Here is a 24,925-nt window from a genome sequence, read left to right as displayed (position 1 = left end):
GGGGTATGGTAAACATTATTGACCCAGTGTATGAAAAGCACTTGGAGCATGTAGTTAGTTCAAGTGGGCCTCTGCAACAACAAAATGTTGCAGTGGTAATTGCTACTGTTCAGGTTTCCAGCCATACCATGTCTGTTGAGCATAGAATGCACACACTGGTGCCCCGTCCCAGCTACTTTAAAATCATGGCTCTGTCCTTTTATTTATGTGGATAATTTTTGCTTCTGTTCTTGGGGACACATAAAAATAATTCCTCTGTAAACCAGAAAATCGCCTCTCTAGACATTTAGATGGTGTTTATAGACCTGTCTTCCTCTTTCTCAGGCTTCATTTTCCAGTCCTTCGATTCCACTACCCCCTCCAAAAAAAACAACCCTCTGGTTGTCCAGTTTATGCTCTCAACAGTCAATTTTATGTGGGCACTGATTTTACTAACCATGTTTTTTACTAAATATTTTTGCAAACCTCAGAGTTTCCCTAAATCTGCTGTTACCATCTCCTTGTAGATAGTTCACTCCAGTTTGCCAATAAGCAACAGTGGTCAAAGCGCTGAATCAGAATTAGAGTGTGGGATTATTGTTAAGAGGGAGCAATGGAATTCAAATTTACACTGCTTGGTGTGAAATACAAGTGCATATAGCAGCTTATTAATTGTTTGTGATTGTTGTATATTGGCTTTATGCTGTCTTGCTTACATGTGTATACTTGCTTACGTGTGCATACTTGTAGACACAGACTGTGTTTTACTCATGTACAGTTTACATAAATGATGCTCTATGGTTATGTGTTTAGGAATAAAATGCAGTTTTTGAGACAATGGTGCAGATTTAAACCCTAATTAAACAATTCTATGGCCTTTTAAACTGTGTGTTGGAAGGTTGTTGTTTTTGTTTGCTACTATGTTATGTATTTTTGTGTTTTTTTTATATTGTAAACTGCTTTGTGATCCTCCAGTGAAGGGTAGTGTAGAAATACAACAAACAAACCAAGTCAGTTGTGCATAAGGTGTTAGGAAATGTCCTTCAGTAGACTTTAAAACTGAACCTCTCTTGTGGAAGGGAAACACCATAGTGAGTTGGGATTGTACTTTTTGCAGGGAAACAGTGGCTTTCTGTTCTACATTTGTAGCATGAAATGTTTGGGTTATGTGAAAGCATGACTTGGCATATCCTGGAAGCTTTCAAGTCAAAAGGATATGTATTTGCCACGTATACTAGGGTATTAAATAAACGAATTGTATTTCTTGTGTTTGCGAACCTGGCAAGCAAGATTATGGTTTTGTACTTTATCAGATGGTATGATAGTGACATGTTCTGCAGGCTGCCATAACGTGCTGATTTTTACTGCTGCTTTAATTTTGTTTTGTTTTGGAGGTATATCTGCTACATAGCAAAATATAACCGATGTTCCCATTATTAAACACAGTATATAACAGGAAGCTTTCTGCCTGTAGTTAACAGTGCAATTCCATACGTGTCTAGTTGAATATATGTTTCACTGAGTTCTATGGGGTTAGGATTGCAGCCTAAAAATAGCTGTTTTCCATTGGGGGTTTTATAAAGAATTGCACAGGGCTTGTAACCTTGCATCAATGTTGAATTTTCCACACTTCTGTGGGGTGATGCTAAGGAGGTGCAAATGCTCCTATTTGCTTCCAAAGAAATATGAAATGAGATACAAACTTGAAGATCTCATCGTCATTATCTGGATTATTTGAAGAACTTCATTGTTAATACAGTGGCCATAGCTTGGGTAACTTATATTTTGTATTCAATACACATATACTTGCATATGTTTATATGTGTATGTTTCAGTAATTGCGTCCGTTTTGTTGTTCCCTAACCACCAATGTACCCCAAATTTCAGCATACTCTTTGCACTTTTTTGCATTAAACAGGAACATGCCTACCCAGCCGACGAGCTCATGCCTTTAACTTGCCGTGGAAGAGTTCGTGGTCAAGAACCAAGTCGTGGAGATGTGGATGATGCCTTGGGAAAGTTAGTACTTTGAAATAATTCTAGTTATGTGAAACAGCCAAATCTTGTTTCAGGTGCGGTGCTGTAGAAACACAGCCCCACGTGCCTTATAAAGAAAAACACAGGCAGGTGCATTCATTTCCACAGTCTTTGGATATAATAATGTGGAAATAACCCCTGGACCCAGGCACTTTATGGAATCTTCATTGGGAAGTGGGCCCAGCCCATGCAGTCCTTTTTTGCCACAAAATAATGCATAAGCAGAATGTGTTTGGGAAGGCTTTGGTTCATACAAGCTCTAGCTTACACTAAGGGTTTTATGGAAGGTAGAGCAAAGTTCTCTTCCCATGCCACACAGTTTGCGTAGTTTGTATTGCGGAGCCGTAAGTCAATGCCACTCCCACCTTCCATCTAGCTATATTGCTTCATGGCTGGAATAAGTTGGAGTTGGTTACTTCCTTTATGGTCTAAACCACTGAGCCTTTTGGGCTTGCCATTCAGAAGGTCAGCAGTTTGAATCCCCGCGACGGAGTGAGCTCCCGTTGCTCTGTCCCAGCTTCTGCCAACCTAGCAGTTTGAAAGCACACCAGTGCAAGCAGATAAATAGGTACTGCTGTGGCAGGAAGGTAAACGGCATTCCCATGCACTCTGGTTTCCGTCACGGTGTTCCGTTGTGCCAGAAGCGGTTTAGTCCTGCTGGCCACCTGACCTGGAAAGCTGTCTGTGGACAAACACTGGCTCCCTCGGCATGAAAGCGAGATGAATGCTGCAACCCTAGCCTTTGACTGGACTTAACCATCCAGGGGTCCTTTACCTTTTTACCTTACTTCCTTTGTAGTACAGTCATAGCTCGGGTTGAAGTAGCTTCGGGGTAAGTATTTTTGGGTTGTGCGCTGCGGCGACCCAGAAGTAACGGAGCGCATTACTTCTGGGTTTTGTCACTCATGCATGCGCAGACGGTCAAAATGATGTCACGCGCATGCGCAGAAGTGGCGAATCGCGACCTGCACACACGGGTTGCGTTCACTTCTGGATGTGAATGGGGCTCTGGAACGGATCCCATTCTCATCCAGAGGTACCGCTGTACTTATTTGGATAAAATTCCATATACCAAATACATGGTAAACATATTTTTGGCCTAAAAAGTGGATACTGAAAATCGTGGAGTTCTGACATCTGTGGCAGCATTTGTCTGGGAGTGGGCAGGTACCAATGTGTAATGGCCTTGAAGCTACACAGAAAATACAAGAATTGCAGACAGCATCTTGTTTCACTAGGTGTGAGGACTATGAAGAGAGCGCTAGTTTTGTTCCTCTTGCGCACTCAAAACATGCACAATGAAGTTCTGTCTCCTTTGCACCGGAACTTCTCCATTCAAACTGATGTCTTCCTTGTTAGTAACAACGTGTCATACTGTTTTTTGGATGTTTTGCTGTCGCTACAGATGAAGTGTACTGGGTTCTAATGTGTTCTTGTGCTTGCTTCTCCCCCCACTCAGGTTTTCACTGACACTGATTGATACTTTGGACACTCTTGTGGTAAGTTGGGTCTGAATGTTATACTTGCATTTCCATTTTTTGGAAGTAAATTCTTGGGTGGGTGGGTGGGTGGGTGTGTAAACCTATGGTTTAAGTCTACTTTAATCAGATGGCTTTAGAGACCTTTATTATTATGAAGAAAAACGGTTTCCGCATTGTATTGCAAATAAAAAGTGGTTCCATGATAGTCTCAGACTTAGGACCAGCCTTGGAGAATACAAGAGTATTTCTTAATACTGTGAGACCCGACCAGCCTGCTTGCTCTATATCGCATTCTCCTCTTCCATACCAGGAACTCTTTTGAACTTATCCCTCTCCTGTCAACTTGTACTTGATCTCTTCCTGCTTGCATCACCTCCTTGCTTCTTTTGCACATTCTATTTCTTTTTGCCCTCACAGACTTGGATGACTCAGGAGGAACTGTGGTTGCTTTTGAAATAAGTGTGGTTAATTTCCCTTTTCCCTACACCCACCTTGCAATTCAGCCCACACTTAACTGCAACATTACAAAACTTCTGAAAGTGGGTTTAGCAGTGAGTGGCATGGTAAATATGAGTGGAGCTGCCAGCTCAGTATGTGGAATATATCAGATGATGAATTGATCATGTGCCTAACATCCACATTCCTGATATGTTTATTTAGCCACAGTTGACCTCTGGAGGTAAGGTTCAGTTTCCCACGAGTACAGTTTCCCTAGATCCAAGCGATCTTACAGGTCTTGTGTAATATACTGGAAGTTTGAAACCTGCCAAAAAGTCAGTTGTCCGGTTTGGGAGGATATCTGTAATTACCTCCTCATTAATAAGTTTCACAGCAGGGAGGGTCAAATTGTTTACAGCTAATTTTTGTTTTGCAGGTGTTAAATAAAACCAAAGAGTTTGAAGAGGCTGTCAAAAAAGTGATCAGAGATGTTAATTTAGACAACGACATTGTAGTATCAGTGTTTGAAACTAACATAAGAGTCCTTGGGTAAGTTTGATGCCAGAGGAAAACAAACCACATTTCAGTTTGTCGAGTTCTGGTACTTTCTGTGCTGCTTTTTAGTTGGAGGTGAATATGCCTGTTCCATAAGTGTTTAAGAATAATAGAAATGGTGTGTCTGTTACCTTAAGAAACAGGCAGCAAAAGTTTTAGTTCTAGCTTTTCCTGCATTCATCTCCACTTAGCTGCAACCTTGCATGCTCAAATCCTTAGAAGTGTCCTTTGGTGAAAGTTTGATTGCTGAAATAATATATACCGTGGGCATTTCCCCCTACTTGTGGGAAATGTTTGCATAAGGACAAGATAAGTTAAAGACCTAAAAGCTGAGATGGCCTAAGATTTGGATGGCTTTAAAGGGGGATTAGACAGATTCACGTGGGATAAAACTAGCAATGGATAAATGTTGCCTCCATGCCCAGAAGCAACAGCCCTCTGAATGCAAGTTGCTCGAGCACAACAGCGAGAGACACCGTCTGCCCTTCTGTCCTGCTTTCTTACAGACACCTTGTTGGTTACTGTAGGAAACCGGATCCTGGACTAATCTAGGCTTTTAGTCTAACCTGGCAGAGCTCTTCTTAAGTTCTCAGGAAGCTACATTCTGTACTGCATATTTTGCAGGATTTCTACATTCCAGTGGAATGGCAGGTACCTCTGGTTGCAGACGGGATCCGTTCCAGAGGTCTGGCCAGATCCCGAGGTTTTCGCAACTGGAGAGACCACTTCTGCTCTCGCATGTGCGGCAGTGGAGCGCTTCTGCGCATGTGTGCGCGGCAAAAACCCAGAAAACACTTCCAGGTTTGCGGCTTACGTATCCTGAAGTTTACGTAACCGGAGGGATACGTAAGCAGAGGTGCGACTGCATATACATAGCCCCATTTTAAACGTCTTCTCCAGAAGTGAAGAGCATTTAGATCTGTTGACTTTATTCTCTGCTACTCAGCTTACATACATTTGGAACTGATACAGATCGTGTTGTGTAATGGTTAGGGTGTTGGTTTATGAGCTAGGAGACTGGGGTTTAAAACCCCACTCAGCCACGAAGTTCACTGGTTGATCTTGGGTCAATCACTGTCTCTCAGCCTAACCTACCTCACAGGGTTGTTCTGTAGATAAAACGGGGGTGGACAACCGTGTACACACCTTGAGCTCCTGGAAGGGAATGGGAAATGTAATAAATATGTGAAATAAATGTGCTAACCACAGTTTAAGGAAGCGGTTTGCAGGGAGATGTAGTCCATCTTCCCCACCCTGCTGTTCTGCTCTGCTGCAGTGATGTCTGGGGTCAGTGTCAGCCCCAGTTAAGAAAGTGCTAATGCTTGAACGTTTCTCACCAGCCCTTAAGCAATACCATGTTTGAGCTCGGTATTTTTAGGTGCTGAATTTTATTGTTGTCCTTTCTGTGTACTTAGAGGTCTTTTAGGTGGGCACTCAGTAGCAATCATGCTGAAAGAGAAGGGCGAAGACATGCAATGGTACAACGGAGAACTTCTGCACATGGCAAAACAGTTGGGCTACAAGCTTTTGCCAGCTTTTAACACCACCAGCGGTCTTCCATATCCACGAGTAAGTATATAATGTATTGTGAGGGCAGTTGATAATTTTGTTTCTTGTTGCTTTAGATATAAATTCTCATAGAATCCTAGAATTGTAGTGTTGAAAGGGACCACAAGGGTCATTTAGTCCAATCCTCTGCAATGCAGGAATCTTTTGCCCAATGTGGGATTTGAACCCACAACCCTAAGAGTAAGAGTCTCACACTCTACTGACTGAACTATCCCATGGTATATTTTCATATCTCTTGATTGCAAGATGTAAATCTGTTAAGAAGCATACGATACCAGTTAATCCTGTTTGTAGCTTATTTCGTATTTAAAACAATTGCCACCATTTCTCTCCTGTGCCCTTTAATTTTCAAGTTCTCTGTTCCAAGCACGCTATATGCTTGAAAGTCAGGAATACCGCCAGAATTTACTGTGAACTTGCTGTTCTCTCCACTCTAAATGGCAAGCTGTTCTTGAACTCAAAGCACCAGAGATTTCGGTGTTGGGAACTGCTGCCGCAAACTTCAGAAACGATTATAGCTACATGCAGGTGGCAGCAGCGTCCGGGTGTAAATCGGCAAAATGTCTGGGAAAATACGGATGTATGGCAACCCATGTTGTCAGTGTTGTTTTTGCTGATTTTCCGTAAAAATAGCTCAAAAAAGGTCAACAATTTTGCCCCCCCCCCAAGCAAGCTCCACAACTGTCTTGTCCAGATTTTCACTGTTTGAAATATGGCAACCCTAAGTTATGGCCATAGTCTATAGGTGGTGAGGTATATATAGGTGGTGAACCAGACAGAGGGCCTTCTCGGTAGTGGCGCCCACCCTGTGGAACACCTTCCCTTCAGATGTGAAGGAAATAAGTAGCTATCCTATCTTTAAAAGACATCGGAAGGCAGCCCTTCAGATGGGCGGGGTATAAATAATAAATTATTATTATTATTATTATTATTATTATTATTATTATTATTATTATTTACATGCTTAGCCATGAAAGTTGCTTTAAAATAGTCGTCTGGAAGTGTGCTTTACCATTCATATTTTAGTCTAGATGACATAAAATATGTGCAAGCATTCTCATGTCTAAAGCCTAACGCACTTTTACACAATGCCAACAAATATAAATGTTTTGAACGTTGCACTTTTGTGTTTGTCAAGATGTTTTGGTCCATATTGTCAGGTAATGGAAACCTTAAGGATTAATGTTAACTTTGGTAGTTTGTATAAAGTCTGTTTGTGTATGTATGGCACCAAATTCTGGCATTTGTCTGAAAGCCAGCTTACCATCTGTTCCTGGTGCCTCGGGTACTTTGCTTTTAAACTCTATCCAGAACTGAAGGAACGTGTTTTTCTTGCAGTTTTCATAAGTTGTGTTTTATCTGTCAATGATTGCTTAATTTACTACTGTAGCAGTAAACGGTTTTGGTGCCTTTTCTTCTAGGTTAACTTAAAATTTGGTGTAAGGAGTCCAGAAGCTCGAACAGGAACAGAGACTGACACTTGTACAGCTTGTGCAGGTACCTTGATCTTGGAGTTTGCTGCTCTGAGCCGCTTCACAGGAGCATCAATATTTGAGGTTTGAATACGGGTTATAATTCATCATTCCTTGTTTAATTTATAACTTCTGTTAGTGTGGTTTTTTATAGCATTTCTATTGCTGAATTGGTAACTAAATCTGTGATATAGGAGTTTAGTAAATGGTTTCTCTGTCTATTTGGAGGCTTTGTGATAAATATTCCAGAAATTCTGTACTTGGATTGTTCTGTAACGTATATTTTCTTATCAGTGTCTTGTTTGTTGCACTCTAATCAGTATTGTAAACATCTTGGCATAAACTCGATGGTATCAGCAGCAGTTTATTGTTAAACCTTTGTATACCATAAGCTGCTATTTATTGGCATGTGTTTGTATTTATGGTGTGCATTGCACTTGCATCAAGGAAGAAACCAATGTTTTTTTCTTTTATGGTGTGCTGATTATGTTGATACTGATTCCCAGCAGTAGCAACCCCAATATTATTGTAGCTTTGCTCTACTGTACCAAAATAGACTGAACGCTGGACCAAAAATCCCCAGTTCAGATTTCTCCTAAATAATACCCAAATTGCCTTAAGCTATTCAGTCTCTCTCTTCCCCCTCCCCCATACATTGTTAATAACTTTGCTTGTGGAATTGTTTGCTATCCATTACTATCTGGGTATTATGTGAGGCTTTGGGCGGCCTTGTAATTTGGCAATTTTCTAGTTGCTTGTGACAGTAGCAATTTACACAGGGTAGCATCTAAAGGCTGTGCATTTGGCACTTTGGTAATTTCCTTCCAGTCTTAAAGAATGACTGGTTCTTAAACTGGAAGGGCTGCCGTTCCAGCTGATGGATAGAATCTCCATTGACATATGTGGAATCAGGAATGAATAGCCATTATTTGCAGCAAAGAGTGGAGTAATTGTGAAAGCAGATAATTGCTTTTGGATGATTAACATTGATTATGTTAATCTATGCCAAGTCGGCAAACTTTTTCAGCAGGGGGCCGGTCCACTGTCCCTCAGACCTTGTGGGGGGCCCGGACTATATTTTGAAAAAAATAATAATGAACAAATTCCTATGCCCCACAAATAACCCAGAGGTGCAATTTAAATAAAAGGACACATTCTACTAATGTAAAAACACACTGATTCCCAGACAGTCTGCGGGCCGGATTTAGAAGGCGATTGGGCCGGATCCGACCCCTGGGCCTTTGTTTGCCTACCCATGATCTATGCTCTCCATAGACTCATTGGAATCAATTGGTAAGTTACCTAATTCCATGATTTCAGTGGATCTAACTTACTCCTTTGTACCTTAATTTAGCTATGCAAAATACTTCAGAACTCTTTAATTATAAATGTGGAATGAATTGATACACCAGTTGTTTGTATCAGATGTTTTTTTTCCCATTTTCACCATTGTATTTAAACAGCATTTAACTGGAAATGTTGACTTTGTTTGCTGCAGGAATATGCACGGAAGGCACTTGATTTTCTTTGGGAGAAAAGGCAACGCAGCAGCAACTTGGTGGGAGTCACAATTAATATTCATACGGGTGATTGGGTCCGCAAAGGTATGGCACGTTGCAACTGTGGCTCATGCAGAAATGGGAATTTGCAAAGCACATATGCAGTATGGGACCTCTTTCATGCTGGGGAGGTCTGTATGCTTGACCCTGACATGAGAGACCTAGGATTTGTCAGGCTGCAACCTAATGAATGAGTGGTTAACCTTTTAAATGTATGGGCTATAAGTAAGATTAGCTGTTTGTGGCTGCTTCCACCTGTTGCTCCCCTTAGTCTTACTTGGTTCAACCATCTTTACCTAAAGAAGGGCAAACACTCCTGCAAGGAGAAGAGCAAAAAAAAAGGAATTGTGACTTCACATTGATAGAAGCGTTTTATGCAGATGAACGGAATGCTAGAAAAGCATTTCCTTAAACTACACTGTGGCCTGGATCAGGCCTGCGAAGCTGTGTGAAGGGGACTGCCAGTCCCCATCTTCTTCCCTGTCAGAGTGCTGGATGGCTTCTCCACACCCAGCAATGGTGGGGAAATAGTCCCACTGCAGCCATGGAGAGGGCTAAACCTTTTCTCTCGGTCCAGCACAGTGTTGGGAATGAATGTGGGGTGTGAATGAACGAACAAATGAATGAATGTGTTGTATTCATGGCTGTGCATGTGTGGTAGAACCAGGGCAGAACTATTTTAGCTGCACCTACGTGTGTGTAGCCCTTGAAGAGCTGGCAAGCTGGAAGGTGCCCATCAGGGTGGCAAAGACTACCCACCCCTGATCCATGTGGATTTTAAGAAATAAAACAGAAAATATTGTATTGTGCTGAGTGCAGCTTCTCACAGTTTCTTTGTTTGTTTCTTGTCTGCTCTTAACAGGGACTTCTTTCGCAGGAATGAAAACTAGTTGTAAGGTCAATCTTAAATATATAACAGATTTTTCATCTTTTTCCTAGATAGTGGTGTTGGAGCAGGTATAGATTCATATTACGAATATTTATTAAAGGCTTACGTCTTGCTTGGAGATGACAGTTTTCTGGAAAGATTTAACACGGTAAGTCTCTTGTATGAGACGCAGGGGTTGCGCATTTCATGAGGTATAATGAGCTGTATGGCTCCTTGCAACATCGGTTGCACTTCTTCCCTCAGTAATGTATTATTGCAGAGCCAGAAAATATTTTTTGCCATGGTACCGAGGCATATCCTAAGAAGCGACCACTGGTCAGTGTATCTGCTTGCCATAAAAGTCCATCTGGCTCCAGACATGAATAAATCTGCAGGAAAGGCTTGTAAAAGGATTGCCCTTGAATTTAATTGAGTATCCCTATTCAAAGTGGCTTAGTAGTGAAATATTGGCTACATTTGTGAGTTGGAAATGTAAATTTTATAAACAAACACGATGCTGAGGAGATTTCACCCCTCCCATATCCAAGAATCTGCTGATGTTCTCTGCTGATTCTCTAGAGAGGAGGGGGCGGTTTCTTATCTCTACTTATTCCGCTCCAGCCTCACATCAAAGAGAGAGAGAGAGACTGAGTGTTAGAGAGAGATCGTGTGTATAGATAAGGTTGCTGCTAAGAGCAGCTGCAGACACTCAGTGCAGTTCAGCATTTTCGCTTAGACCTCATTTAGCTCTGTACATAGTTGTGTATTATAGTTGTAGATAGAATAAAAGTAGTTATTCTACAGAGCTGCTCTCTGAGTCGTTTATGCTCTGCTATACTCTGTTGTACTCTGCTGTGCAACGACTGTCTTGTTGGAGTGAATTTGGTTCTCACAACTGTGAGTCCACAGCACTTTGACCTGTTCCTGTGCAGAAGGTGGTCTCTGGAAGTGCTACCCAGCTTGCCTAGCCCAGTCGGGGCTGAAGTGTATGAGTCCAGTTAGTGGCACTGGCTCAAGGGCGATGCTGACAGATGCAATATATTTGCGAAACATGAAGACTGGACTGTGTTGCTTTTTATTAAAGCTAATCTCTCTGGGTAAAACGTTTTTCAGGTGAAAGGCTGCTAGCCTCCTTACATGAACTCTTCATGCATCAACTTTAAAATACTTAAACAAATTCTAGCATCAGATGTATAGCTTAAATCTGGATGTCACCCTGACTAAAAGATTGAGGGAATTTACTGAGCAGCGATGTGCTAAAGGCAGAGCAGCTTATGTGTCACAATCCGGCTCAAACACGAAGGGAGGGTAAAACAATTAATCTGTGTGATATTTAGCAATTTTGTTATATGGCAGGGCTGTGGGAGCTCAAGCTTTAAATCATTCAAAGAGGAACAAGAAATTCCTGGAATGACACCCCTCCAGCCTTGCTGCCTGTTTAATTTCATTTAACGAATGCACTTCACTAAAATTATCCAACGTTAAGCCAAGCGTGGCAGAAATTTCACCCCTTGCTGTTGCGGCCAGTTGCCCGAGTCCTTCCCACCCTCGTTTCTCAGCTGGACTCTTGTTGATTAGGACTTACTCTCCTGTTAATTCTCTTGTGCGGTTCGGTGTCCTCTCAGCTGTTTTGCATGACGTTAAGGAGAGGCGAGTGCAACATACAATTGAGTGTGTTTAGATCTTAACTTTGCAAATGAATTTGGTATGAAAAGTGAATGTGGACTCACCAGGGTCTGATGTTTTGCAGCATTATGATGCCATAATGAGATACATTAGCCAACCGCCTCTCCTGCTTGATGTGCACATACACAAACCAATGCTTAATGCTCGGAGCTGGATGGACTCTCTACTAGCCTTTTTCCCTGGTTTGCAGGTAGGTTTATCAGAGGTGCAGAAGCATTTAACTTTTCAGTCCAATGATGACTATTTAGTTGTGGGGTTGAGTGTGAGAAGTATTTGTTTTCAAAGCTCTAGAAATGTTCAGGACGCTGTAATTGAAAAAAATAGCAAAGAATGGTTGGAGTAAGCTTTTGAACTTGAAATATGATGTCATGGAAAAGTAGTCATCCGGTGGGGAAGAATAATCTTTTACAATTGCTGTCTTCAGCTGTGTTAGCATTGTGCAGTCAACACTTGGTGGCTGTGTTCTGCAAATAAAATCAGATTTTTGTAAAATTAAATTTCCACTAACTTGGAGCATATCTTTCTCATTTCTATATTATATAAGGCATATCAAACATCTAAAATAGGCTCATAGTATCGTTAGAGCAATAGCTCTAATGGTTTTGTCATGGACTTTGGTACAATAATGCTTACTTACTAATAGCCCAATAAATGCCCTGCTGTCACATTTTTAAGGAGTTGATATTTTGTTATACATCCTTAAATTCTCTCTTTTATGTTATTAGCTGCTACTTCCTTCTCTTGCCTCTAATACACAGTGTTCCAAAATTATTTTTTTCTTGACTAGAATATTCTCTCAGTATTTCGATCTTTATTGGTAAATCTTCCTTTCCTTCCTCTATAAACGGTAGCTTCTAAATTTGGTCCGGCTTATGGTACTCAAGACACATAAACAGCATGAAACAAGCCTTACTTTTTTGTGTTTTGCTGGTCTGCAGCAGCCATTTTGCCAAAAACCATGGTGGGAGGGAGAAGAGGAAGGAGAGATTGCACAAACAAGAGAGCACATTTTCCTTCCTTATTTGCCTTTTGCAAGGTTTCAGAGAATTTTCCTGTCCCCACCCCCATCATTTTGGAGTAGAAATTTCTGTGGCTGGGAATGCATTAGGAATATCATTACATAAGCATTGTTTAATTCACAGGTTCCTCTATACCACATGAGTACTCTTGGAAATATCTGGTTTGGCATCTAAGATTTCCAGAAAGCAACTTTATCAAAGCAGTACCTGAATTTGAGCTGATAACTTTAACGCTAAGAATATAAACATATGGCCAACCTGACATACCAAACTAAATATATGTTAGGCACTGGTTTCAGCACATGTGTACACATGATTATTTTGCCTTTTGCTTAATTAACCAAGTGCCATTCTGCTCTCTCGTGTTTCCTTGTAAGAAAAAGAAAGAACTGTGGGCTGGGGGCAGGTGGTGGGAGATACAGAATTGGTCATTATCTGACAGGAAAGTGGCATATCTAAATGGCCTTACATTGGTACTATCTGTTTGGATTATAGGTCTTGAAAGGTGATATCAGACCAGCTATAGAAACTCACGAGATGCTGTATCAGGTGATAAAAAAGCATAACTTTCTTCCAGAGGTAAGGCAGTAGGCTTGTATTATTTACAGAAAGGTAGCCGTGTTGGTTTGCCATAGTCAAAACAAAAATTTTTTCCCCTTCCAGTAGCACCTTAAAGACCAACTAAGTTAGTTCTTGGTATGAGCTTTCGTGTGCATGCACACTTCTTCAGATACACTAGTATCTGTAGTGTATCTGAAGAAGTGTGCATGCACACGAAAGCTCATACCAAGAACTAACTTAGTTGGTCTTTAAGGTGCTACTGGAAGGAAAAAAATTGCTTGTATTATTATCATTGTGGGGATAATAGTAATACCGGGAAAGGGGAGATGTTGATTTCTAATTACTAATTAGTCATTCATGCGCTAATCAGCATCCCTTTGCATATTTTGATGTTATTTTTTTAACTTTCTGTTCCTCCTGTCGGAACTGGAGGCTAGTGCATTTCTTGCTCATATGATTGACCAAGATCTTTCCATGCCTCACTAGATCTGCGTGCAATTCCTTTTTTCATGTTTGCGCTCACTTGTTCACACAATGGTTGCACATGAATGGGGAGAGACTGGTTTAGTGTCTCATCCGAACCAGTGCTCCTGGTTCTTTCCAAACAAAATGCAGTGAGGAAGCCAGGGTTTGGCTAATGTGTCAGTGTGACAGTGATTCAAACGTGTCGGCATGACAGTGATTCAAACCCAGATATTCAACTCTTAACCATTTTATCCACTACATCACACTCATACCGTGAAAAGCTTTGCCATATGTGCACAACTCATTTACTTTCGAATCTGGTTTTATGAGTGGTATCCAACTAAGTCATATTGAGTATTTCCTTTAAAATCATTGGACACATCTAAAGTCCATCAGTTTTAGTAGATCTACTCTGAATAGGACTAATTGGATGCTATCCTATATCTTGGTCTCTTTCCTTTCCCTGTATCTGAGATTATGCAGCCCAGTGGATAATGTCAGACGAGAGCCTGAGAGACCTTGGCCTAGCATAGAGTTGTCATGTTTGAGTGAACTTTGCAAGCTTCTCTTGATAGCTAATCTGTAACAGGGGAATAATAAAATAGCACTTAACATATTGGGAATGCTATTTTCATCCACACAAAATCCTTGTGATGTAGATGATTACTCCTCATTTTACAGGTGAGGACTACCGCAAAGGAAAACACCTGCCTGCCTGGCTAACAGGGACGGTTTGATAAGTTTTTAGGCACCAGGCAGAATGTTTCTTTTTTACCAAGTCTTTGGCCGATTAACATCTCTGTCCTTTTAAATGTGTTTGTGGGTGGGGGTGGGGTTATTGCTTTTGTTCTGTTCTTGCTTTTATTACGTATTTTGTGTTCTCATTTTATATTTTTATATTGTGAACCGCCCTGCAATCTTCGGATGAAGGTGTGGTATACTAATAATAATAGCATTTGTGACCAAAGTACTGTACAGTTTAGTATTTCCCTATGTCTTTCTTCTTTTCTCCTTCAGGCTTTCACAACAGACTTCCGGGTTCATTGGGCTCAACATCCTTTAAGGCCAGAATTTGCAGAGAGTACCTATTTCTTGTATAAAGTAAGATTTCGTTCTTCCAATTCAAGGTGTCTTAAATCCTTGATAATCTTAGGAAAGGAATTGAAAATGTTAACACCTTTTTATGACACTGTGATGCAGTTGCACTAAAATACTTTGTAGTGAAGTGGCTGCTTTATCGCAAGAAGAATATTACAGGCACAGATAAGGTACAGAAAGAGGAATCTATAGTGGTTAAGAATATGCAGCGACTTCTCCATAAAGAAAGACTAAAGAGAATTAGGTTTGTTAGCTTAGAATGAATGAATGAATTAACTGGAGCTTGGGGGCAGGATATGAAAGTATTTCAAAATCATGAATAGTGGGAAGAGATTTTTCTCTTTCACTTGCTCTGAAATTATGCCAGCAGGTACTACTTCACACAGCCTCTACCCTTAGATGGCTTTGAAAAAGGAGGCCTATTGATGATTATGAACTGGGATAGCTAAGTGCAGCTTCCACACTGAAAGGTAATATAAGTAGGATTGTTACCAGATGCTTAGGGCAAGCAGCAGAGAATGGTAATTTCCATCTATACTTCCTCCCTGGGCTTCTGATTTCATAGAATCATAGAGTTGGAAGAGACCACAAGGGCCATCGAGTCCAACCCTGTTTGTGGTGCGGGTTGGCTGTCCTTCTGGTCTCAGAGGGTTGACACCTTCTTATGCATGGTCAAGAACAATACTTATGCAGAGCCAGTATTTTTAACAATAAGATGAGCTTGAGACGTTCTAACTTGTTGCGCATGATAAAGGAGCTTTCTACTGAGGCTGGGAAGCCCCTTGAATTGCTGACTGCAAACAGTTTCTCAGCTCTGTTCTCCCTCTGAGAATATTCTTCCGTCCAGGCTAGGATGTATTTAGCAGTGCAATTTGACTTTAAATCCAAGGCTTTAAAATGTGTGCAGAAGTCAAATATCAAAGTATAATAACAGATAAGAATGTAATGTGCGTATAGCGTATTTCTAGGAGTAAGTGCAAACATTTTTTCTTTAAAAACAGGCTACTGGAGATCCTTACTACCTAGAAGTAGGAAAAACACTAATTGAAAACTTAAATAAATACGCTCGTGTACCTTGTGGATTTGCTGCTATGAAGGATGTTCGTACTGGAAGCCATGAAGACAGGTAATTAGCTGAAAAGTGTTGCTAGGTTTTGCTAATTTAATCTTGCAACCATGCATTCATGCTGGTAGGATTTCTTTGTACATTAAATCTTCTCTGGCTTAATACTTTAGTAAAAGTTAACAAGTGCTTCATGATTTTTATTTTATTAAGATATATAGTGGATCCTCCTCAAGGCAACTAACTTAAGTATTTAACTTGTTAATGTATTAACTTGTTAATGTATTAATAGACATTTAAATAGCATGAAAACAAGGGCTTAGATCCAAACAACCACAGGTGGGAGAATAGTGCCGTTCCGTAAACTTGTGCAACCCTAACGGAAGACGAATTGCAGGCATGGGGAACTTCCTGCCTCATAATAATGTCAGGTGATCCCACCCACCTGACAAAATTGCTGTCTAGGAAGTTAGGATCTGGCCCACTAGCTAGAAGAAGTTTTCCACTCCTGTTGTGGCATAATTGGGGGGAAATCAAAAGATCTTTAAGCTTGTAGAAGCAGAAGAAGTTGGGGTCACTTTTCTCACAGCAGAAACAGCCCTTCTATGAACAGAAATAGCTATCTGCTGGTGAAAAGGCACTTTTTGTGGGGTCCAAGCCCTTGTCAGAAGCAGAAAATAAGGTGACAACATCAAAGCAGCACACAAATAATTGAAGGCACAGCCAAACTGGACTGTCTGGACTGAGTTGCTGTGAAATGTCAATAAGGAGGCGGTTAGACTAGGTCCTTGGAGGAAGAAGTTCTGCCACTAGATGCAGCATCTGGCGCAGAGCAGGATTTCTATCAGTGACCCAAGTGGGTGGGCAGGATCATGTGAGATTCTTACGTGAGATTCTTTCTATTTAGTCTTTAGCCATGTATGCATTCTTTGGAAAAACTTAGCGAAGTTCTTCCCATTAGTTGTCATTTTGACTTTACTCAAAAGTATATCTTGTTTTTCATTTTGTTGTTAGTGATACAGTCGTGCCTTGGTTTTCGAACAGCTTAGTTCTCGAACGTTTTGGCTCCCAAATGCAGCAAACCCGGAAGTGAGTGTTCCGGTTTGCGAACTGTTTTTGGAAGCCGAACGTCCGATGGGGCTTCCGATTGGCTGCAGGAAGCTCCTTCCAATTGGAAGCCACGCTTTGGTTTCCAAACGCTTTGGAAGTTGAACGGACTTCCGGAATGGATTCCAAGGTACGACTGTGAATCAAGAAGGAAAAATGATACTTAGTCTATTTATTTCCTCTTTCTAGAATGGATTCTTTCTTCCTGGCTGAAATGTTTAAATATTTATACCTGCTCTTTGCTGATAAGGAAGACCTGACTTTCGATATAGAAGACTATATCTTTACCACAGAAGCTCATTTGCTACCTCTCTGGCTATCTACTGCAAACCAAACGGCCCCTAGGAAAAATATTGTGAGTGTTGCTTCATATTTTTGATTTGATTTAATTGCAGGCTAGCTTTTTATCAGTAAAAGTAACTCTTAGAATATTTTTAGATTATTCCATTGTTTTTTTTAAAAAAGATATTTATTAAGATTTTCACCATAATACAATAAAAAATCAAAAAAGAGAAAAAACAAAAAAAAGTTTAAAAACACATAAAGTTCACAATCCTTATTTTCTATAACATATTTTCCTGACTTCCCCACACCTCTCCCTCTTGTATTCCAGTTCAGATTGTTGGTTCAACAAGTTCTTGTCCCTATTTTTAAACCTTTTTATATTTAGTTCTTTTTTAAAAACACACACCAATTTTACCTTATAGACTTCATATTTATACATCATTGCTTATTCTTTAAGCCTTTTTCTAAAGTCGGCCTAAATTCCCTTCCACGATTTTCCCAATTTTCATACAAATATCCAAACAAAATAAAACAGAACAGGTTAAATTATACACCCTTTGGATTCCCAAACTCCACCCCCCCTTTCCCGGTTTCAATCCCCAACAAACGTCCATCAGTCCATCTACTATCAGCCTGGAGATCTCACGTCCGAGGCTCTTAATTCTCTCTCAATTCCTCTCTGCCGGTTTTTTTTATAGTCCTTGGTATTAAACACCAAATCTCGGAGAAGCTCTAGTCCAATAAGATCCATGTTTCCTCCAGCCAGACCTCCATATTTAAAAGTGGAGCCTGAATCTTGTTTCTTAATCCTTTCAAGTCCAAATGTCCCCAAAGCTCCACCTTCCACCTTAATCAAATTTGTAATCCTTAGGTCTTAGATTATTCCATTGTTGCACAAGCTGTGTCATGCTTTGCTGTTTATGCAAAAGTAAATTAGGTTATGAGTTTCTAAATGAAAATTTGGTCTTTTGTAACTGATTCCTTACATAGAATCATACAGTTGCAACAATATATTGATTGACATTTTAACTCTGCATATTTCTTTTTGTGGTTGGAAGGTTTGTAATTGTGCTTTCGTTGCAAACACATTTGGATATTGTGACTGCGCATGGTTAAAGAAAAAAAGAAAACAACGCTTAAATTCTCCCTCTTTCCCCCTTTACAGACTACAGAATACACAGAATTGGATGATAGCAACTTTGACTGGACATGCCCCAACACTCAGATCCTCTTTCCAAATGACCCAATGTATGCTCAGAGCATCAGGGAACCTCTGAAAAATGTTGTGGACAAGAGTTGTCCTAGGGGTGTTTCCAGAGCGTAAGATCATTGTTTATACCTTTCATAACTATGTGATAGGTAAAGGCACCCCTGACCATTAGGTCCAGTCGTGGACGACTCTGGGGTTGTGTGCTCATCTCACTCTACAGTGGTGCCTCGCAAGATGAAATTAATCCATTCCGCGAGTCTCTTCGTCTAGCGGTTTTTTCGTCTTGCGAAGCACGACTATTAGCGGCTATTAGCGGCTTAGCGGCTATTAACGGCTTAGCGGTTTTAAGAAAAAGGAAACAAACTCGCAAGACGTTTCGTCTTGCGAAGCAAGCCCATAGGGAAATTCGTCTTGCGGAACGACTCAAAAAACGGAAAACTCTTTCGTCTTGCGCGTTTTTCATCTTGCGAGGCATTCGTCTTGCGGGGCACCACTGTATAGGCTGAGGGACCCGGCATTTGTCCGCAGACAGCTTCTGGGTCATGTGGCCAGCATGACAAAGCCGCCTCTGGCAAAACCAGAGCAGCGCACGGAAATGCCATTTACCTTCCTGCTGGAGCGGTACCTATTTATCTACTTGCACTTTGACGTGCTTTGGAACTGCTACGTGGGCAGGAGCTGGGACCGAGCAACGGGAGCTCACCCTGTCGCAGGGATTCGAACCGCTGACCTTCTGATCGGCAAGCCCTAGGCTCTGTGGTTAAGACCACAGTGCCACCCGTGTCCCTAACTAGGTGATACAGCTGCTTATATTGAGCTGATATACTTTTATGCATTGACTAACACATAACGATGAAATCATTCGACACAGCTTGGTTTGGATGACTCATTGCAATGGAATATGCCTAAGGTTCTTGTATCAGAATTTCCCAGCCTGATTGCAACTTGTCTATTTGTAATGGATGATGGGAGTTGTAGTCAAAAACATCTGCGTCCAATAAGAGAAAGCAAGGCTTGTGTTTCAGCCCGCCAACTTCCAGAAGCCTTTTCATGCATTTTATTACCCGTTCAGTGGCCTCTGCCGGCTACGCATAGCATGCTTTAGTCTTATGCACCTCATGTATATTATTCAGGCACCATCAATTCAGTTCTTAAAATGTAGATGGCATGCTTTCTCTTGCAGGGAAGAGAGTTTGGGCACCGGACCAAAGCCCCCCCTGAGAGCCAGGGATTTCATGGCCAGTAATCCTGAGCATTTAGAGATCCTAAAGAAGATGGGAGTCAGCTTGATTCACCTCAAAGATGGAAGAGTCCAGCTGGTGCAACATGCTATTCAAGTAAGATCTTGCCCTGTCATAGCCCCTCAGTGTAGTTGTCTTCAGTAGGAAGTTGACATGCAGGCACTCTTTTTATTTTATTTTATTTGGAACAAGTTGTTTCAGTTTAATTATAGTACAGGTCGGAGAGGTATAAATATGGATATAATACATTGGAATAAATTAAGACTTTCCATTATGAACAAACTACCTGCATATAAAATAATGATTTATTTAGAATTACGATTTTAATTGTAATCATTTTTAATTTATAATCAGTTCATTTTGCTCCAGACCCTGCCAGTTTGGATACCAATAGCTCATCTGAACTAATGGCAGAAAAAAACTTAATAAGTTCATACAGTGGACCCTCGAGTTACATACCGCTCTGGATACGTAACTTTCAGGTTACGAATGCGGCAAACCCAGAAGTGTGTACTTTCGGTTTCGCTGGATGCGCAGAAGCAATCACACCATGTGCATGTTCAGAAGCGGCGCCTCTGCCTACAGACTTTTTGGGTTGCGGACGGACCCCCAGAACAAATTTAATTCGTATCCGGATGGTCCACTGTATTTCAATCGGACTGACCTATAAGGGTATTGCCCTTAAGTCATTGAGTTTGTTTACTAATCCTTATACTGTACACTCACATCATTTATTTTTATTTATTTTTATTATGTGTTTTGACAAAGTAATAATAATAAATAAATAAAAATGTGCACTCCACCCCCAAAACCACTGTAACTATCCAACCTCCCAAAATTTCAACACCTCTTACGATGGTTTGACCCCTTTCTGTTTTAACAGTACAAATTCTACAGATACTACAGATATTTGGCACTCTTAAATTTAGGCACACCAGAAAGTATCCTTGAAATACTTGTCCTAATTTCTGTGAAGCTGTTGAACAACAAGTCCTTTTTCCTGATGTTACACAAACTAAGTAACACAGTTATACTGTCTAGTAGTCCATACAATCATGTCTGAATGTTTAGTGGGAGACAGGTTTTTCAAAATATTTGTTAGTGGTAAGCTGCGAAGTTGAATTGAATATGTTTCAAGTTTTGAGGTCATTACCATGATAGGGCCTTTTCAGTGGTGATACCGATGCTCTAGAACTTTCCAGGTTAGCCTTTCTCTTCACCTGTGCTGAGGACTTTCTGGCACTGAGTAGGGCTGCTTTATTCCAGAGGGCATGTTGAGTTCTCGGAACTGTTTTTTTATTTTACTGAGGAGTATTGTGTCTCGCTGCTGGCAGCGTAATGGTTCTTTTGCCTGTGTTTTTATATTTTTAGTATGCATGTGGAATTTTATACTGAAAATACCCTTGGAAGTGTTGTCAGATACAAATAACTGTTTATTTACTTTTTTAAAAAAACCAAAAATTAATTCTAAAATATTTTGGCTAACGCTGGATGTCTAGAAGTTCAGAATAAACTAATTAGCAAGTTTCCTCAAGAAATACTGTTGCATGTTTTGTCTGCAGGGTTAGAATGAAAAAATGCTAGATATTGCTTACTTTTTCATTAGGCAGCAAGCTCACTCGATGCGGAGGATGGTCTACGGTTCATGCAAGAAATGATTGAGTTGTCCAGTCAACAGCAAAAAGAGCAGCAGCTACCTCCTCGTGCGGTTCAAATTGTTTCCCACCCGTTCTTTGGCAGAGTGGTTTTGACAGCTGGGCCTGCGCAGTTTGGAATGGATCTCTCCAAACACAAATCAGGGGTGCGTTCTGTCTTTACAGCCTTGTGATTAACAAAAAAGCAACCACTTGTATGGTTTATACGGAAGTTATGGGAAATTGTTAACATACAGAACTTTAATGTATCTAAAACAAGAGTACTATATAATTTTATTAAGTTTTCTGTTTTACAATTTAACATACTCATTTATACATCCTTAAGATATCAATGACTTCCCTTCTTCTCTTTCCATGGTTTACTTTACATCCATAAATCCCTGCATATTTTACAAAAAACTATACCATTCAGTATTCCATTATTGCATCCATCGAAACTTGTTGAATTTATCTTAATGCTGCCAGCGTTTTCAGCTGTACACAATTATTTTCCGTATATTCCGTAAATGTTTTCCAATCTCTTTAAACATATGTTCTCCCTGTTCTCTTATTCTATATTTTAAGTCTAAAAAACAACAACTAGAAAAAGAGTTGTTCTAGAAGCCCCCCAAGTCAAGAAAACAAAGCAACTCTGAATAACTAAGGCCAAAAGCAGATGGCTAACTCATTTGTCAGGAAATGGAGTGGAGGGGAACAGTCTGAATAGGCGCTGGGCTAGATTGTTTTATGTATGAAGCCAGTTGAGGCTCCCCATTTTGCCCACCAGGCCATTTGCCCGAAACCACACCCACCCACCCACCCCATACCTGACAGTGTATGTGATGTCAGGTGTGGGGCAGATAGAAATGAATCTGGAAAGTGTGATTGAACTTCCTGCGCACCAGCTGATGCATGATTTGTTGCAGGCAACACATTTTTATAAATTGCAGTAGCTTCAAATGCCACTATTCTGATTTAGCATGCAATGAATCATCCTACTGGGATAGCTCAGTCGGTAGAACATGAGGCTCTGCTCTTAATCTCAGGGTTTGAGCCCCACGGTGGACAGTAGATTCCTGCATCGCAGAGGGTTGGACTGGATGACCCTTCCAACTTTATGGTTCTATGAATGAGTTTTGGAATAACTGCCTTCACTGCAGTTATTGGGCACAATCCAGTGCAGTGTGCTGAAGCTGTTAGATTTCACTGGGTTTAAGAGCGCCAGCCCTGGGTTGGATAATGATCACTGCCAGATTTACATACAAGCTCAACAAGCTATAGCTTAGGGCCCCACTCTCTTGGTGCCCCCCCCCCCAAATTTAAAGAAAACCTGGATGTACGATTCCAAAATATAAGATAAAAAACAAGTAAAACAAAAGCAACGTACAGCAACAGTGTTTTGTGTTGTGTAGGCTCCTATGATGTAAGTAATGGGCACCACCTGCTAGCCTGCTCCCTAAAATATCACTGGTTTGCTCATTTCTATATATAGGGTGCCTACATTCTGCATGTGCAAATGGCTTTGGATATCTGTTAGGTCCATAAATTACCGTATAGTATATATTCAACAGAAAAAACAGTGGCAATTTGTTGTTGACAAAGGACAGCTGGAGTGTCAACACAAGGGGGCTTGTGAAGAAGGCGCAGCAGAGACTGTACTTTTTGAGAATTCTAAGGAAAAACCATCTTCCGCAGAAACTGCTGCTTGCCTTCTATCACTGTGCCGTTGAGAGCGTGCTCACTTATGGCTTATGTGTGTGGTACGGAAGCTGTACTACCCAGGACAGGATGGGGTTGTGCAGAGTTGTTAAGGCAGCAGAGAGCATTGTTGGCTGCCCACTCTCCACCTTAGAGCAGATTTATGCCACAAGGTGCCATAGGAAGGCACTGGACATAGTAAAAGATCCATCGCATCCTGGTCACTGTCTCTTCGAGCTCCTGCCGTCGGGACGGAGATACAGGACGATGAAGACAAGAACGAGCCGTCTTAAGAACAGCTTCTTCTCCAGAGCGATCTCGGCCCTGAATGGGAAGCCTGGACTTTGAAAGTCATCTAATCTTCCTTGCTGTACTATACTGTATTGTTTTAATTAGTGTTTTTATGGAGCAGTCAAGTAATTTCGTTGTCCCCGAGAGGGGGCAATGACAATAAAGATATTATTATTATTATTATTATTATTATTATTATTATTATTATTATTATTATTTTATTTTATTATATAACGGGCCCCATTACCTCCAGTAGCTTAGGGCCCCATCAAACCTAAATCTTGCCCTGATGATGGTGGTGGTTGTATTTCCTAGTATGCTCTTCATATATTTTAGTGCAAAAAATGCAAATGTTTACATGCTTGAATACTGTATACTAAAGCCTCTCATCTCTTCAACAGGCAAGAGGATTTGTTGCAGTCAGTAAACCATATAATGGATGCTCTGAGATCACCAACCCTGAAGCGCTGAAGGATAAAATTGCTTTGATGCAAAGAGGGCAGTGCATGTTTGCTGAAAAGGCACGGAACATCCAAAAAGCTGGGGCTATAGGTGGCATTGTTATTGGTAAGTGAAAGAGAAAACTTATATAAAGTTTTTTTGGTTAACAGTGAGACACTTGAAATGTTAAGGCAGGCGTGACTCGTGCACGTTAATAATTTTAATGTGAATAATTTCGATGTGTACCCCAGCCTATCTATAGTATTTATTTATTTAAAACCTTTTAAACATTTATATACTACCCTCCTTCTAATTCAGTGTACAGCATGAAGTACCGGTAATTCAAACTATTACCCAGGTTAAGGCTTGGGCAGTGCAAATTGTCTCATTAAATAAATAAAAAATTACCTTGGCATTTAAAGGATCACAGTGTGGGTGCCGCATACTGAGTTTATTCCAGAAAACAGGATGCCTCACAGGTGAAAAAGCCCTTGTGGTTGAATAATGAATTTCTGATAGAGTAGGTGGTTGGTTAAGGGCTGTCGAAGACCTCAGGATGCTCTGGTTGCCTGTATTGCATTCATATTCCACCTTTCCTGAGGAACTCACAGTGGGTTGTATGAGAAGAGGCATGCCTTCAAGTATTCGGGTTCCAAGCCATTTAGGATTTTTAAAGATAAGGACCAGCACCTGTAGACAAAGAGGCAGCTAGAAGTTTATTTAAAATTGGTATGTATTATAAGTGACACGGGTGGCACTGTGGTCTAAACCACTGAGCCTAGGGCTTGCCGATCAGAAGGTCGTCAGTTCGAATCGCTGCAATGGGGTGAGCTCCCGTTGTTCGGTCCCAGCTCCTGCCAACTTAGCAGTTCTAAAGCACATCAAAGTGCAAGTAGATAAATAGGTAGCACTCTGGTGGGAAGGTAAACGGCATTTCCGTGTGCTGCTCTGGTTCGCCAGAAGCGGCTTAGTCATGCTGGCCACATGACCCGGAAGCTGTCTGCGGACAAATGCCGGCTCCCACGGCCTATAGAGCGAGATGAGCGCCGCAACCCCAGAATCGTCCACAACTGGACCTAACGGTAAGGGGTACCTTTACCTTTACTGTGGTACCTCTGGTTACGTACTTAATTCGTTCCGGAGGTTCGTTCTTAGCCTGAAACTGTTC

The 24,925-nt window shown here is 40.9% G+C and overlaps 1 protein-coding gene across 2 annotated transcripts in view; it reads left to right on the top strand.

Moving 5' to 3' along the window:
- Positions 1-24,925, top strand: part of EDEM3 (ER degradation enhancing alpha-mannosidase like protein 3) — a 34,801-nt gene that overhangs the window by 5,666 nt on the left and 4,210 nt on the right. For both annotated transcript variants that reach the window (XM_053391394.1, XM_053391396.1), the window contains exons 3-18: positions 1,898-1,998; positions 3,476-3,515; positions 4,372-4,484; positions 5,906-6,059; positions 7,481-7,615; positions 9,030-9,135; positions 10,030-10,127; positions 11,709-11,834; positions 13,159-13,242; positions 14,707-14,790; positions 15,789-15,913; positions 17,147-17,312; positions 18,408-18,562; positions 19,636-19,789; positions 21,300-21,494; positions 23,718-23,883. In XM_053391394.1, the coding sequence (XP_053247369.1) occupies positions 1,898-1,998; positions 3,476-3,515; positions 4,372-4,484; positions 5,906-6,059; positions 7,481-7,615; positions 9,030-9,135; positions 10,030-10,127; positions 11,709-11,834; positions 13,159-13,242; positions 14,707-14,790; positions 15,789-15,913; positions 17,147-17,312; positions 18,408-18,562; positions 19,636-19,789; positions 21,300-21,494; positions 23,718-23,883 (2,002 nt within the window). The remainder of the gene's footprint in view (positions 1-1,897; positions 1,999-3,475; positions 3,516-4,371; positions 4,485-5,905; positions 6,060-7,480; positions 7,616-9,029; positions 9,136-10,029; positions 10,128-11,708; positions 11,835-13,158; positions 13,243-14,706; positions 14,791-15,788; positions 15,914-17,146; positions 17,313-18,407; positions 18,563-19,635; positions 19,790-21,299; positions 21,495-23,717; positions 23,884-24,925) is intronic.

The sequence above is a fragment of the Podarcis raffonei genome, chromosome 6 (genome assembly GCF_027172205.1).
Source record: "Podarcis raffonei isolate rPodRaf1 chromosome 6, rPodRaf1.pri, whole genome shotgun sequence".
NCBI classification, from domain to species: domain Eukaryota; kingdom Metazoa; phylum Chordata; class Lepidosauria; order Squamata; family Lacertidae; genus Podarcis; species Podarcis raffonei.
The sequence above is the reverse complement of the archived record's forward strand: the minus strand, read 5'-3'. Positions and strand labels throughout refer to the sequence as shown.